Here is a 16,086-nt window from a genome sequence, read left to right on the forward strand (position 1 = left end):
ACACAGACTCACACAGACTCACACACAGACTCACCCAGACTCTCACACAGACTCACACAGACTCACACAGACTCACACAGACTCACACAGACTCACCCAGACTCACCCAGACTCACACACAGACTCACCCAGACTCTCACCCAGACTCTCACCCAGACTCAGCTGACCTGCAGCTCCCAGCCCCGACTCCCTGCCTCACCTCTTATCGTTCCCCTGCTTCCCTCGACCCGCCTTGCCCCCGCTGCTCGGGGCGGTGTCGTCATTTATTTAAGTTACACTCCCTTCCGCTGCTCATGGGATCCCGTTCGGTCTGAGGCTCCATCAGATATCCTGCTGACCGCTCCGCAGTGTTATGTGATCCATAAATGCAAAGTCAGTGGTGTTGATTTTGTTAAGAGAAGGAGCTTCCTTGTTATTTGAAGCGTTTAAATCCAAAATGAGATGTCCACTGACCTCAGCTCTCAGAAATGATTGCTTACATTACAGGTTTCTGTAAAAATACTTTTGCTTATTAAATAGTCCTGTTTTTTGAAGATTGAATGCTCTATCTTTTGAAATATTGATGAGGCACATTTTTTTTCTTCCAAAATGGATATGTAGCGTTTTAAAGTAAAACCCTTCACTTTCTGGCAATAAATTTGATTACTAGGTGATGTGGAGCTCAGTAATGACAGTCATTGCCTCTGAATTGGTTATTTCAACTTGACACAAAGGATTTTTTTTAGTTATAACTGGATGTCAGTAACAAAAACAGTCACTAAATTCAATTAAACTATGCCATGGGACAACCATGTAATTGAAAAATGATTGAAGTTAATGAGACAATAATGGGAATGAGACAAAAAGTGAAAAACTGTGTAATTTTCCTTTAAATGGAAAACAGCAACCGCTTTTGTTTTTTTCCAGGTGAAGAGTTTTCTATGCAAAATAACCTCCGGGCCTACAGGGTTGAGGATGTAGAGATAGGAATAACAAACAGTGGAAAGCACGGACCTGGAATCCCAAAGTGGAAATGCATGATGGGACATTATGGGAGGGGAGGGGAGGGGGGGCGTGGTCTGAAAAGACATAGATTTGACTCCTAGAGATGATAAGATCCACTAATTTCCTCCAAAGATTATTAGAGACATATTGGAGAAAGACACGCCGACAGTATGAACTGCTCTCTGATATTTATCCATCAGTATTTCAAACATAGAAAAGAAGATGCCTTCTAAAATAGTACTGTTTTGTTGGCACAGGTCTTAGGTCAGCCAGTAACTTTAATGATAATATTCCATAGTCTGTTTTATTATCAAGTAGGTGTCATGCTTTTCAAGTGGTGGACATCAGATTTTATAATGAAACTCCTCTGCGTGATAAGAAGGAGTTTGTTTTCTCACCTAACTTGGACTTAGTGTAAAATTTTTCCTCACATTGTAATGAAAACACAGACGTCCATCTGCATTAACGCCTCTAAATCCATTGTTTGGGTTTTGTCTGCTGTGTTTTGTCACATACAACACTTCTGATGAGTCACGGGAAACATTAAAAATAAATGTCAAGAGGAGAGAGGCTGCCCTGCTGGTCTGGGGGCGGGGGGCGGGGGTGGGGGGGGGGGGGTCAGAGGTGGTTATATATAGCCAGGCCCCGCTTCAAATGCCACCATGATGCTCTTCGTTAGACGGCAGCTGACAACTAGCGGCCAATTACCACGTAGTAGGAGGTAAGTACAGTATGAAACAGCTGGTGGGGCCGCATCCGAGTGTCTCCAAAACAGAGATTCAGTCCAAAATGAGACATCCATCATCAGAGAGAGGAGACACCTACTGCTGCAGAATTACTGCTGACATGAAAGCAAAACTCCTTATGGAAAAAGCCCTTGCCTACAAAATACTAAAACTTCTCAGGGTGGAATCATCTACATGTATCTATGTATTTTTTTTTTTTACATTTTGATTCATTAGTTGTATATTAGTCCTGTCACTGTTGTGAATGAAGATCATTGTGCTTTATGTTTTGTATTTTTTCTATATGTTTATTGATCTGTTGGTTTTGCATATCTCACGAATGCTAAATATAAAAAAAAAGCAGAATAAACAAAGGCAAGACTTAACTAACTATCCTAAAAACCTGTGTATAGGGCCAAGGATCCATATCAGGTATTTGTATTCTAATTCGACTTCTCTTTTTCTACTAACACGTATCCTTTCAATTCAAAATATACTTCCATTTCATGAAATAATATCATATAATACCGTATTCAGGTAGCTGCTTCATTGTCAAAATGGTGTCACTTCAAGCCAATCAGTTTGACTGAAATGAATCTGAATCTTTTTTGTTTCTTTTTGTTATCACAACTTGATATAAAAATAGCATATGTCTTTTCAAAACATGAAAATTCAAAATGTAATTTTTGTAATAGATGGTAGTAATCCCTTAAAATAACCTCACCTTTACATGAATTCACCCCTTAATTGATGCACAATCCCCTTAAAATGAGTTAAGGGAGTTATTAATGGAGAAGACCCCATCGAAACCCCCTTAAACACCCCTTAATGTTTGACTGCTTACTTTCTAATTTAATGTAAAATTCAGGGAGACAGGAACTTTCCCTTAATTACTAGTATCTCCACAAACCAACCCATGAATAAATCCGTTAACAACCCATGATACTAAACTTACTTTTTTTTTTTAAAGCCATGTTATTTTTAATGGATAATTAATGTTTATATAATGAGAAATTAATGACATTTCAGGGATGAAATTAAGGGGTTTGGTTTGTGAATGTAAATCTATGAATGTGAAGCAGAGCAGCGCTGGCAAATCATCCACAAATCCCAACAGTTATTCAGCCTGCTGTTCATTACTGGCCAGGCGTGAGTCAGGGAAATATTCACTTAGGAGTTTGGGACATGAAAGCCGCACGTGGGAAGGCTTCCTCTGGTGGGAAAGCGTTGGATCACAGTTGTGACCTTTGGGCATCTGCCAGATATCACTCAGAGAGGGAGAGATAGAGAGGGAGAGATAGAGAGAGAGAGAGAGAGAGAGAGAGAGAGAGAGAGAGTGAAAGCGGAGCAGCTCGTCCAGTGTTACTAACGCTCAGGCTGCTGCTCACTGAAGGATGAATCACACTGTAATGCTCACAGTTTTGCCTCCAGCACAGTTTGGGGTCAAGGGCAAAAGATATGTTGTTATGAGTCTATTGGCGGTGGTGTGTTTTTTTTTCTGGCGATGGCCCCGCTGCCGAGCATCTCATGACCGGGTAAATCGTCCGTGATGCAGCTCAGGAGGAGAAACCGATTGAGAAATGTATTCTCTCGTCTCAGCTGGGCGGGAAAACAGATTACTGTTCTTGACAGGTGGGAGTAACAGGCCCGCTGTCCATTTTTAGTCCTGACATTGGGGCTGTAGTCCAGACCAAGTCCAGATCGAGTCATTGGTGAATCGAGTCCGATTCAAGACCAAGACCGAGTTGAGACCAAGACTGAGGGGGGTCGAGTCCGAGACCGTAAAACTACTAAAAAGTCAAATTCAAGAACAATGCCATAGCAATGTGTTATCCTACCATTGTATTTATTGACTAAAATAGCATATTTTTGTTTATTGCCTAAAATAGAAGGGAGGTTTCTAAAGACATCTCAACAAAATTAGCATGTTTTGAGGACAAAATTAATTAGATTATAATCATAAAAACAATAATATTATGTAACGTTAATTCATCCGAGACCGATTCAAGACCAAGTCGGTTTATTCAAATTATTTTACCACACCTTTAATTCAGTTGGTTTGTCCAGGTGAGAGCGACGCCATTCAAACTCAGATGGCACCAAATAACGGCACCAAGACACTTGAACATGCATCTCCGTCTTCTTCCAAGAGAGCTACGATGCAGTTTGTTAGGAGGGAGAATGCAATCTGAACAAACTGTAGGAAATCACCCCAAAAGGCAAGGGTTTATGGGTAATAAGGAGACGGATGTTGACATCTGATAGCCAGCGGTTCCTCATGCTTGGGAAGCCTGGCAGAACAAAATGAACCGAGGACAAACCGGTCTGGACTGATGCTCATATTCAGCTATTTCTTCATGTGTTCATAACTGGCATGAACACCACAGAAGAAGAGAGAGACAAGTCCATCATGCTTAGCTGAAGTTACAGGTTTTGCTGCCAAAACCTCTGACCTGGCAGGATGACAGGTCACCAAATCCCGGTCCAATAAACAAGCCGCTTCTGACTCCATGTGACTTTTGTTTACAAGCCCTAAAGCTGGGCAGTGTGAAACCTAAACGAGCCGATTAATCAAAATCAAAGCAAAAATCACCAGTTAGGCTGATATGCATCGCCACGTGTGTCAACAGGTGGCTCAGCATTAAGGCTCCTGCCAGATCACTAATGCCAGAGTCTGTCTTCAGAGGGAGAGGCGTGGCGTTCCTCACTCTGCCAGGACGGAGGAAGGACCTTCTGCCTGCTTCCAGGTTTACCAGTCGCTGTGTAGCAGGGTTATTATCGTTAATGAAATAACGAAAACTAGGTGTGAAAAAACATTTTAGTTAACTGAAATAAAAAATAAAAACGAGGCTTTACAAAAAAAACAATAACTAACTGAATCTGTATTGTGTGTTTACAAAACTAACTAAAATAAACTAAAATTATAGAGAAAATGTCTTTAGTTTTCGTCTTTGTCAGTTTATTTCATACATAAGCCTAGTATTTTGAATTTTTGAATCTCGCCCCTGACAAATACCCCATATTACAAAAAAAGACTAAAACTAACACTGAAACTAATAAAAACTAAACTAAAACTAAGCATTTTCAAAAAATAAAAACTAAATTAAACTAGCAAACCCGCTTTAAAAACTAATTAAAACTAAACTGAAATTGAAAACAAAAAGTCAAAACGAAATAATAATAAAAACAAATGAAAAATGCGAAACTATAATAACCTTGCTGTGTAGAGACCCAAGGACGAGAGTGAGGATGATGTAGAGCTGGGCGATCAATATCACAATAATCATAATGTTCGATATCGATATACTGTATATAGCTGTATATATCACAGGTAATAATCATAAGTCACAAACAGGGGCAAGAGAAAAGAGAATTTCCCTACAGGGATCAATAAAGTTTCACACTATGATGATGATGATGATGATGATGATGATGGTACTGCTGCTGATGGTGCTGAAAGTGATGAAGGTGATGGCAGTGATGATGAGGACGATGGTGATGATGGTGAGGGTGAGGATGACCCCCTTCCCCCGGCTGATGATGATGAGGATGATGAGGATTCTGCTGCTGTTGATGATGAAGGTGAGGATGATGATGATGATGATGGTGGTGGAACTGCTGCTGCTGCTGATGATGATGATGAGAAGGATGTGATGGTGATGAAGATGGTGATGAGGATAATGATGATGTAATGGGATGCGATGATGAGGACGATGATGATGATGCTGCTGTTGATGAGGATGATAAGGAGCAGGAAGAAGAAGAAGATGATGATGATGAGGATGGGGATGTGATGGTGATGAAGATGATGATGGTGCTGCAGCTGATGCTGATGATGATGATGTTGATGATGATGTGACGATGATGTAATGGGATGAGGATGATGGTGCTACTGCTGTTGCTAATGAGGATGATGATGATGATGAGGAGGAGGAGGAGGAGGAGGAGAAGGAGCAGGTGGAGGATGATGAGGAAAATTATAATGATGAGGGGGTGGAGGTGGAGGAGGGGGAGGAAGGTGATTAGGAAGATGATGAGGAGGAGGAAGATGTTGAGGACAATGATGATGATCACAAGGACGAGGAGGAGGAAGAAGAAGAAGAAGAAGAAGAAGAAGAAGAAGAAGAAGAAGAAGAAGAAGAAGAAGAAGAGGAAGAAGAAGAAGAAGAAGATGATGATGATGACATGGAGGTCGATGATCCCTCTTCCCCTTGCTTTCCCCCAGGGACCCTCTCCCGCTGCCCCTCCCATGAGCAGCGTTGCCTCGGTGACTACCGGTTTACGTGATGACGTCGGATGTATATGAGCGCAGGCGGCGGGATCTCTCTCCCTTTTACCGCCATCGGAGCGGAGTCTTTCTCCCCGGGACCGCTTCACTGCGCAGCACCGCCTAACCTAGTCCAGCCTCCGGCAAGAGAGCGAAGGTAAGAGACGCACTTGGAAATCGCTTTGGCGTTAACGACCCAACTTCCACGTCGTTTCAGACCGGGGGACAGGTAACGTTAAAGTAGATAACGGATTCCGGTGTTTTAAATCGGGAGAAGACAGCTCTGCCAGCTAATGCTAGGCAAGTCAGACGGCAGCAGCAGCCATTGAGACTGGCTCCACCATGATGTGTGTTAACGTTACACGCGATTTAAAAAAAACAACGGTTATGCATCTCCCCGTTCCCCCGCTTTGGTAAACATTGCGTTGACGTGAACAGCGAGGCGAAAGATAATCCTCGTTATTTTCGGCGTTTTTCGGCGATTGTTGACACGTGTCTTGTATCTTGTATTTTTGGACTTGACCTTATTTTTTGGGGATGAGTCTCGGGGTGGGGAAGTGTGGATGGGACTCTGGACTTAGGGATACAGCACACGGCGGTTTAGCTAGCTGGTAATTAGCCGGGATAGTGGTAGCCGGTTTACATAGTTGGCAAAATCTGATAACACCGTGTCAAAGCCTTGGCACCACTTCCTAACTGGCCCATATTTTCTACAGCACCCGTGTCGAGGCTGTTCCTCCCATTGGCTGTGCAGCTTCACTTGCTCAGCCCCAAGTGCGTATCAAGCTAGCAAAGAAGCTAGCGTAAGTAGCATTGCAATGACAAAACTGGGCAGGCCGGCTAAGTTAGCTTGTCACTAGCCAGGAGTCGTCTTGTTTGTGGAGGAAGTGCATGGCCTTTGGTCGTTGTCGCGCACACCTAACGTCAGGGATAAGCGGTTTCAACAGGTTGGACGGCTAGCTAACTTAAAATGGTGCGTTCAAAGTCAGCAGATCCGCCAGGTTCTTTTGTCAGTCATTGATGGTTTGCCATACTTGTGCATGCAACACGTGGTCGCTGGGCAGGATCAGGGAAAAGCGCGTCCCAGAGAGGAACATTCTCTGGTCAGTTTGTGGGACATGTGTGCTATCCGGTTAATAATGTTGATATAAAGATGAGATAAAGACTTATTGTCAGGTGGATATTTGATCTTTGGTGAGACTTTTAGTGACAGTGGTGAGATGATTAAATGGCAAAGGCTTTTTATATTTATGTACCAGGTGGACCATAATGTAAAGGGAGTTGCATGTCTGAGTAAAGCATGTTGAGACTGTTATGATTGTCAAATATTACATCAGATATGTCAAATATAGTCATGAGTCATAACTTCATCAGACCCAATGTGGATGGGTTTTTTTTGGTAGATATCAGTGTGCCCCATCCACCTTGAACACATCCTAGCTGTGGTTGCAGGAGATAGGTTTCCAGTGTTGAAACAGCCATGAAAAGAGCCAGTGTACGGAGATATTCGACCTGTGAGTTTCAAGGTATTTCACGAACTTCTGCAGTGACACTTGGCATGGCTCCGCTCTTAACTCTTTCACAGGCATCAACAACATGCCATGGGGGAAATGCAGTAGCTTGGTTTTCCACAAGTGTTTAAAATTGCAGGTTCGTGTTTATATCCTACCTGCATCTATTTTTGTCCATGGGAAAAGCATCTATTGACCCCGACTTTAAACGCTCTGTCACCAAATTTTATGTGACAGCAGTCTATTTTAAAGCTTTTCGCTGCTGCTGAGAGCTTTTTACAGTACTGTGCCATCAATAATTTGGCAACATGGAGAATGCAAGTTGGCGGGTGGGGGTGAAGTCTTCTTGCTTCAGATATTGTAGTGTAATATTGTGCATATGTGTTTTCCAGAGTGTGAAGTAATGCACAAGGCTATGTGCTTTTGGATTTATATATATATATATTTTTATGCTTGTTTGTCTTAATTTGGGTCATTTTCTTACTGCAAAATGAAGGCCTTTAACAGTACAGTCACATGGTGGGTTATATAAGTGACAGTCCATCATTGAGGTGAGAAATGTATGTGACATGATAGAAGCTAAAACCAGAATCAAAACTTAAAAGTCACAATATCATGACACCGCTCGTCTCGTCCATTATCCTCTTAGGGAGGAAGAAACGCCCCGCTCTGTCGTGTTTTAATTTTAACTTCATTCGTTACGTTGTGACTTTGTTCTGAGCTGAGTGGATTGTCACATATTTAGCTCCGCCGTTGAATGATCCTGCTTTATTAGCTATATATAGCCCAGTGTGTATGTAGAGTGATGGTGACGATACGACGGCTTTGCTAAAAGAATTTCCTTCCTTGAGATGAATTACATTTTTTTGACAACCCTTATTAAAGGCCTCCTCCAGTGGTCCCATCCCATTCAGGTTAACCACCTCTGTCTTAGTCAGTCTAATCTCAGTGGCTGATGTCTGATTATCTCCCCTAGTTCAGTGCTTCTCAGTCCTGGTCCACAGTACCAGAACTAGGGCTGGGTATTGCCACTAATTTCCCGATTTGATTCTGATTCACAAGGATTCGATTTCCGATTTGATTCGATTCAATATCGATTCGGTTAGGGATATTTCAGTTACAATACCAATTTTGCTTGGATATGAAAGAGATTCTCAGAGAACTAATGCTGTAAATTGTACAAGGAACCCTCTAACCTGGTGCATTATTAAAAATATTAATGTTTACATTTAGAATTGACCCCACAGCAGTTACATTAATGTACTTTTTATTTAACATGACCAACACACTACAGCAGTCAACACAATATAGTGTAAGTTGTGCAACTCTACAGACTCTACAGTCAGTGAGAGTGACCAGATAAGAGCTTTCTTTAGTGCAGTGTGGCATATATTAAAAGATCGATCTCAGGATTTTATGAATCGATATCGGATCATTCAAATGATCGATTTAAATCAGAAAATAAATTTTTTTAAACCCAGCCCTAAGCAGAACCGTGCTGGTTTTCACTCTACCCATCCAGTCGGGGCCTGGTTTAAGCCTGGGATGCCAGGTGAATGCAAATAACTACCTGGGAGGACAGAAAACCAGCAGGGCTTTGGTGCTCGAGGATTAAGACCACTGCCTAGTCGGTTCCAGCAGAATGAGGTTCAGATTTGCAGCAGGTGAATTCACTTTTCAGCAAGAGAAAGCTTTGGAAAATGTATTCAAATTAGTTGAAGTGCTGCACAATTTTTCATATTGAGATTTTAGTTCCTAAAACATGAATCATAGAATATTGTCGGTATTTGGATCCATTTAATTTAGAACGGTCACTATATGTCGATTAAAGTTGTCAAACATGCAATCAAATGTTTTTGTTCCCCCAACTCTTTAAGATGAGATTAAATTTGTGGGAAAATTTGTCTTGGCCATCAGGTGCTGCTGCTCAGGCCGCATCACATAAAAACAAGACTAATAATTGTGATCACATTATGTGGCAGAATAAACAGGATTAACATTTCAGTCTGAATCGTGAGGCCACTGGTTATACGGACAGTATTAGGATCAGGTTTGATGGGGTAGTTTTCTATCAGGGAGCTGCAGAGGCAGTTGATGTTCATCTCAGCCTGCAGCCACGAGAGAGCTGACTGGAAGAGTAGGATGGTCAAAGATGGTCATCATGCTGGAAAGTGGACAGGAAGAGTAAGAAAAGTAAAAGCTGCTCTTGAATCATGTGGGTTAGCACAGTGCAACTTGCAGGTTCCCATGTAGGCCTGGAACAGGGAGGGCCGAGGCTGCAGGTTTTCATTACAGCCTGAAGTAAAAAAAAAAAAAAAAAGATTTGCACACCTTCAACCAGAGAGGAGGAACTAATCGGTGAAATCACCTGGTGATATGGTTGGTTGGAAAGGAAACCCACAGGCTCTCTGCCCATCCCCAGCCTGGATTTGTATTTTATTGATTTATTTGCATATTGAAACAAAAGAAGAACAAATGCAGCGAATGAAAGCCAGTTGTGCAGGTGAGATAAAAAAAACAAACAAACCAAGGGGCTCATGGTGTATCCCACCTAAATAAACAATATATACAACATTAGTAAGAAAACAAAGAAATTATCAAATAAATGCCAATAAATAAAACAAGGAATATTGCTGTTCAACATGAGATACACATTCCACACTAAATTAAAAAACATGAACTATTTCAATAAATTAAGATCTAGAAAAAGTATGAAATTTGAGAGAATTGAGATTTGAGAGAGTATGAAATATCAGAGTGTTCTTCGAGGCGAATCCACTTGTACCTTTCAAAAAGTCACATAATCAAGTTAAGATCTCTTCTTTGTTCCTATTTATTGGTACATTGAATCTATCCAGTACTTAGTTTTTACAGAGCAACATTTTATACCCTTATTCATATGAATCTATCTGAAGTGCATGGCTCATTTCTCTTTTCCAGCAAGGATGTTTTTTTTCCCATGCCTGGCTTATTATTTGGGCACTAAAGGGCAAATTCTTGGCCTCTTGTCAATCTGCTGACCTCCTGTAGACGGTCTCCTCACTGCTGTGACAATGCCGCTCTAGGAAATGGCCATGTGTGAGTGATATGGAAGAGGTGTGTGTGAAATGATAAACAGAAAAATGTCTGCTGTATGAGATCAAGTCTGTGCTAGCCAGCTAACAGATGTGTTTACTGGGTTGGTTTGGGGCGGGAACAACTGCACCGAAACACTCAGCAATGTGAGGCAGCTTTGCACAATTAGGGATAAAATGATGATTCCTAGTATTTTGCGAGGTACTATGATCATGATTATTAATCACATGTTAATGTAGGCTGCATTCAGGATCTGCTATGGACTAGATCCATTGCCACTGGAAACTCCCTTGTGTGTATCTTTTTCCTGATAGAAACTTCCTTAATCTTGTTTTTTTTTTTTTTTTTTTTTTTTGTAAATGTAGCCTAATGCAAAACACTCACACAGGGACAGAAATTATGATTTTTAAACTTATTTACAGCCCAATCCTAATTGTTGGCATGAAGGATTTGATTAACAAACCTATTCTGTGACCTGGCATCTTTTTTTGGAGGATAATGCACAATAGAGCCATTTTCAATATATTTTTTAAAGGTGTGGGGGACCTTTCCAGCTATTGGTGGCCACTGCCGCTAAATGAATGTAAACGAAAAGTATTTTAACCATAATCTTGCAGCCCAGTCAGTGACCTGGCAGGTAAATACCAAAGCCCTCTGAGGTTTGAGGCGAGGAGGAAAACAACAACCTCACAATCTCCGTGCACATAATATCCTCGGTAACTTTGCGTCTGCTCTCATCCGTCGCCAGTATCGAAAATCCCGACCGCTTGAATCAAGCTGCACACACACACACACACACACACACACACACACACGCAGCTCTCGGTTACATTTGACAAGCAGAATTCTCCCCAGTCCATAATCCGCCACCACAAGGCTTTGGGGTTTGAGTTACAGCCACCTTAGCGATTGTGAGTTTTGACACCGGTGTCACTTCCAGGTCGTGATCTGTTGCCTCGCTGTCTTATGGGTACCGATTGTCTGTGAGTCTCCCCTGTCTGTCCCCCTGAAAATAACGGCGCGGTAATCCATCTCTCTCAAGGGAAGGGTGTGTGAGGAGTGTGTGTGTGTGGGGGCGGGGGGGTTGGGGTTGTCTTGTGGAGTCGGTGGGAAGGTGGTGTGAGTCACAGTGAAGGTTGATCCTTCATCTAAAGGGGCTTTTGTTTTGTAAAAAATACACTTTGTACGCTAAACTCATGAAGTCAGTCATTTCAAAGCATGTGATTAACCAATAAAACTGAAGTCATGATCATTCAAGTCTTGCATAATAGCTAGTTTGGTGTAAACAGCTTATTTTAACATCTAGATTCAGGCATGGATTTGATTGTAGCTGTTAGAGTTGTAAAAAAAAATGGATAAATATGACCCCAGCTGTTGTCAAAGGGTCTTAACATTGATGAGAGCTGACATGCTGGTCAGTGACACATCTCCAACCATCAGTCCCTTCTTCTCCCTGTGCACTCTTCTGGAAAAACTTGTTTGTAGCAATGGCCCTCGTCTTTCTGCTGTGTGCCTAACGAGCAGGATGGGAAACCAAATGGCTGTGGTTGGTAACGATGGCCAAAATTTGCTTTTTTGGCTCATCTGCCAAACACTGGTAAACAAAAAGAATTTACCTGCCAAGAATAATTCTTACCAGCCAACAAAATCAACATACATTTTTCATAGAGATGCCTGTTTTCAAGGCTGTTTTGTGCGTAGAATCGGATACTGTGTGAAACATCAAGTCAAGGCGAGCAGATGTAGTTTGAATTTAAAACTTGCTCGCTCACTTCTACAATGGATCAACTTTATAATTCATCGTGAAGTGACTCCGCTACACGGGAATAACATTAAGTTTCAACTCGTGTCAGGCTCGTTAACCATCCACAAAGTTCAGACGCTACTGCTTAGTGTGGAGCCAATGTGACAGGCGGCCAATCAGGAGCCTGTTTGATACAGAGCCATCGTTTGCTTTGACTTGATTGGCTCATGGTCGGCAAGCGTGTACGGTGGCCAGCAGGGACAAAGTTTGACAACAGGCAAAGACCAAAGATGGTGGCAAGTAACTACCCATGGTCCTGAAGTTCTTTTTCCAGTCTGAAAATCATCTTCTGCTGGTAAAATGGTAAAAATGTCTGTTTTGTAATCAGCCACTTTCTTATCTGGTTGGTCTCCTTCCCTGCTGGTGAGCAGATGGGAATGGAGGGCTGTTCAGGAATAGAGTAAAAAAAACAAGAGTAGGCCTATTTGCAAGATATTGTGATCACCATGATTAATCACGATTAGTATTGTCTGATTTAAGGAACAAAAATTGAACTCCATTTTTGGCATCTTATAGCGGCATCTTGTCTTTTTTGAGCTACAGCAAACAGCGTAAGTGTTCCAGTATTGCTGATATGCCAATATTCCACCATTAGTATTGTGGAAACGAAAATTGCGTTATGATTTTTTCGTGTAATGCAATTGGGCAGGCGGGGTTTTAAGATGAAAGGTTTCTGTTGTACTTTGATCCACAGCTTAGATGCAGGCTGTCGGTGAACTTTTGTGTTGACTGCTGTATAGGATTCCTTTTTATGCATTTTTTATGCATTTCCTCTTGGATCGGGGCAGTGCACACACAGCTGTATTTGGGAGGAGGAGTAGGATTACTGTTAATGGCCATTTTGTTTCTAACTGAGTGATTGGGATGAAGAGATTTTTCGCCTGTTATGCAGAGTCACAGTTGCATAATAAAAATCATGTCAAGTATCTATTGGGATGTTTGTGTTTTTCCTCCTGAAAACATTTATTCAAGGATAATCGACTGAGCATGTGTTTTTTTTTTTTTATTTTTTTTTTGGAGATGCTCTGCTTCACATTCATACAGTTTCTCTCATTTCCACCTGGGAACCACAGTCTTTAACTGTTTGCCACTGAGCAGCAACACTGGGGCAGCTGGGAGTTGAGTGCCTTGCTCAGGGGCAACTCATCAGCAGTCATTGATGGATTTTCACAGCTCTGCCATGATTTGACTCGGCTCCTATCCACTCACAAGCCTGCTTCTCTAACCTCCAGGCTAACACCGCCCCCAAAGTTAAAGTAAATCATTATGTTGAACTGTCACCCTCGTTCAATGTTGAATCGGTCCTGTTGATCTGAATGAAACGCCAGTGTGACTTTCCCTGTGACAATCGCAGGGACTGGGTCAAATGTTATCAGCAAATTGCCGCGTTTTAACCCGCTCGCACTACCAGTTTCTGCATCCGGGCTTGTCAGATAAGATGTAGGTCACAGAAGACTACACTAAATTGCCTTTCAAATACTTTTCTTCAGCTGTATTGTACTTTCCGTCACTCATTTTGTAGTGCGAATATACAAATCTCACTCCTTTTGGTGCTCCAAACAGGTGAAACGAGCTCCAGGGGTTATTTGCAAATGCTATTTTACCCAGGTCTGGTGACAATCAGATGTTAGTCAAAACTAATTAGTTTGCATCCTGCCAGCATCTCTAAACTAATTGTTTTCTCTCTCCTCTCTCTCTAGCATCACTCTAGACTCGGCTAAGATGGCAGACATTGACAAGTAAGTACATCTTCTACAAATCGGCTAGCTACACACTAGTGAGAAAAGCCACTTCTTGCCCTCATGTGCCCATTTTGAGGTAAACATTCCTGTCTCTGCATCATTACCTTACTTGCCCAGCTGGATCCCTCTCTCTGCCCACATTACATTCAGCTGCCGCCCCTATCCAGAGCGACTTACAATGACTGGGTGTATATGGGCCTCATGTCTTTACTCAAGGACACTGTGAAGGGACTCATGGCTGTTGATAGACACACTGACTGCTGCTGGTGGTGATTTAACCTGCAGCACTGGTTATGGGATGTTCTCTCTAAGCACAGCAGATGGGCATTTTCAATTTTACTCACAAATCAAATACCGACATGGAATTTTTTAATGGGATAAAATTGTTGACATCAAGGCGTCGTCACACCAGTGTCTCGCAACATGAGCAAGTTTATATGCTCCTTCTTACAAATCCATCTTTAAACATTTTTTACGTATTATTTAACGATTTTAGTTGCAGCCAGCAGCAAGTCAGTCAGTCACTTGGTCCCAAAAATGAACAACATTGTGCCATTGTGGGACACAGCTGTACAGTCAGTGCAGAGCTAGTTCCAGCTTATCGCAAATGATGTTTGTTTTTTCACCATTGTATTTAGGGCTGGGTATCTCCCCTTTCAATTCGATATCTATTCAATTACAATACCAATACTGGTTGCGTATTCTCTGAGAATGAACGCTGTGAACTGCACAGGGAACCCTTTATAATATGCATTACTAAAAAGGTTAATGTTTAACATTGACAATGACGGTTTGCCTGCTACAAATACCGTTTTGCATACATCTACACACAACCACTGAACAAAGTCCGATCTCTGGATTTTAAGAATCGATATCTGATTAGCCAAATTAAAATGCCAACTAATCGGAAAATATATTTTTACCTGGCCCTAATTGTATATTGTTTTTTTAGGATGGACTAGAGCTGCAACGATTAATCGATTAGCTGTCAACTATTAAATTAATCGCCAACTATTTTGATAATCGATTAATCGGTTTGAGTAATTTTTTAAGAAAAACAAGTCAAAATTCTTTGATTCCAGCTTCTTAAATGTGAATATTTTCTGGTTTCTTTACTCCTCTATGACAGTAAACTGAATATCTTTGGGTTGAGGACAAAACAAGACATTTGAGGACGTCATCTTGGGCTTTGGGAAACACTGATCCACATTTTTCACTATTTTCTGACATTTTATAGACCAAAGAATGAATCGATTAATCGAGAAAATAATCAACAGATTAATCGACAATGAAAATAATCGTTAGTTGTAGCCCTAGGATGGACGTACCTCGGGTAGGTGCAGCACCAAAGTACATTTTTTTTGTATGGTGACAACACTAGTGGGCATTGGAGGATTTGTGAACTCTGATTAGAAATGTTGCTGTTGTCCACTGGAGCAGCTGCGATCAAGTGCCCTTCAACACTTTGAGAGTATTAGTTTGGAGTAAGTCTCTTCTGCTCTCTGTCAGACTGGGGATTCAAACCGACAACCTCCTGCTCACGGCCGTCTGTCTGTACATGAGTGACAGCGGGTTAATGAGTAAACGGATCAGGACGGAGGCATCCAGCTGTCGGTTTCGTCATAGCTGGCTCTCCCTCATCGAGCTGTTATGGAATCGGTTGTTTACCGAGCCTGGGCTGTTTTGGATGCCACGCCTGGGCTCAGGTTGCGTCGGCCCAGTCTCTCACGCACACACACACATACACACACACACACTCTAACACACACGCATATCCAGACACCTCGCAACATTTTGACGGATGGACCTTGACATCGGTCCAACAGGAGTGACGCTCCAGTGGCTGTCGCACACCATGGGGATAGAGGTCCTCTGACACGTCTCGTTCTCACGCATACACACACACACACACACACACACACACATACACACACACACAGTCTCTCACACTGACACACACACCCTCTTCCACTGTTAT

The 16,086-nt window shown here is 41.9% G+C and overlaps 1 protein-coding gene across 6 annotated transcripts in view; it reads left to right on the forward strand.

Annotated features, from left to right (window-relative positions):
• Positions 1 to 6,026: 6,026 nt before the first annotated feature.
• LOC139665645 (nucleosome assembly protein 1-like 1) overlaps positions 6,027 to 16,086 on the forward strand; it is a 34,273-nt gene continuing 24,213 nt past the window's right edge. For 5 of the 6 annotated variants that reach the window (XM_071544728.1, XM_071544729.1, XM_071544730.1 and 2 more), the window contains exons 1-2: positions 6,027 to 6,133; positions 14,067 to 14,105. In XM_071544728.1, coding sequence (XP_071400829.1) covers positions 14,089 to 14,105 — 17 coding nt within the window. In that variant the 5' untranslated portion in view covers positions 6,027 to 6,133; positions 14,067 to 14,088. Of the gene's footprint in view, positions 6,134 to 14,066; positions 14,106 to 16,086 lie in introns of those variants that run through there. The other variant, XM_071544733.1, reaches the window with a different exon arrangement.

Source organism: Centroberyx affinis, unplaced genomic scaffold, assembly GCF_046629955.1.
Source record: "Centroberyx affinis isolate AG114_WGS23_722 - 3 ecotype Tasmania unplaced genomic scaffold, CSIRO-AGI_Caff_v1 ptg004646l_1, whole genome shotgun sequence".
Taxonomy (NCBI): Eukaryota; Metazoa; Chordata; class Actinopteri; order Beryciformes; family Berycidae; genus Centroberyx; species Centroberyx affinis.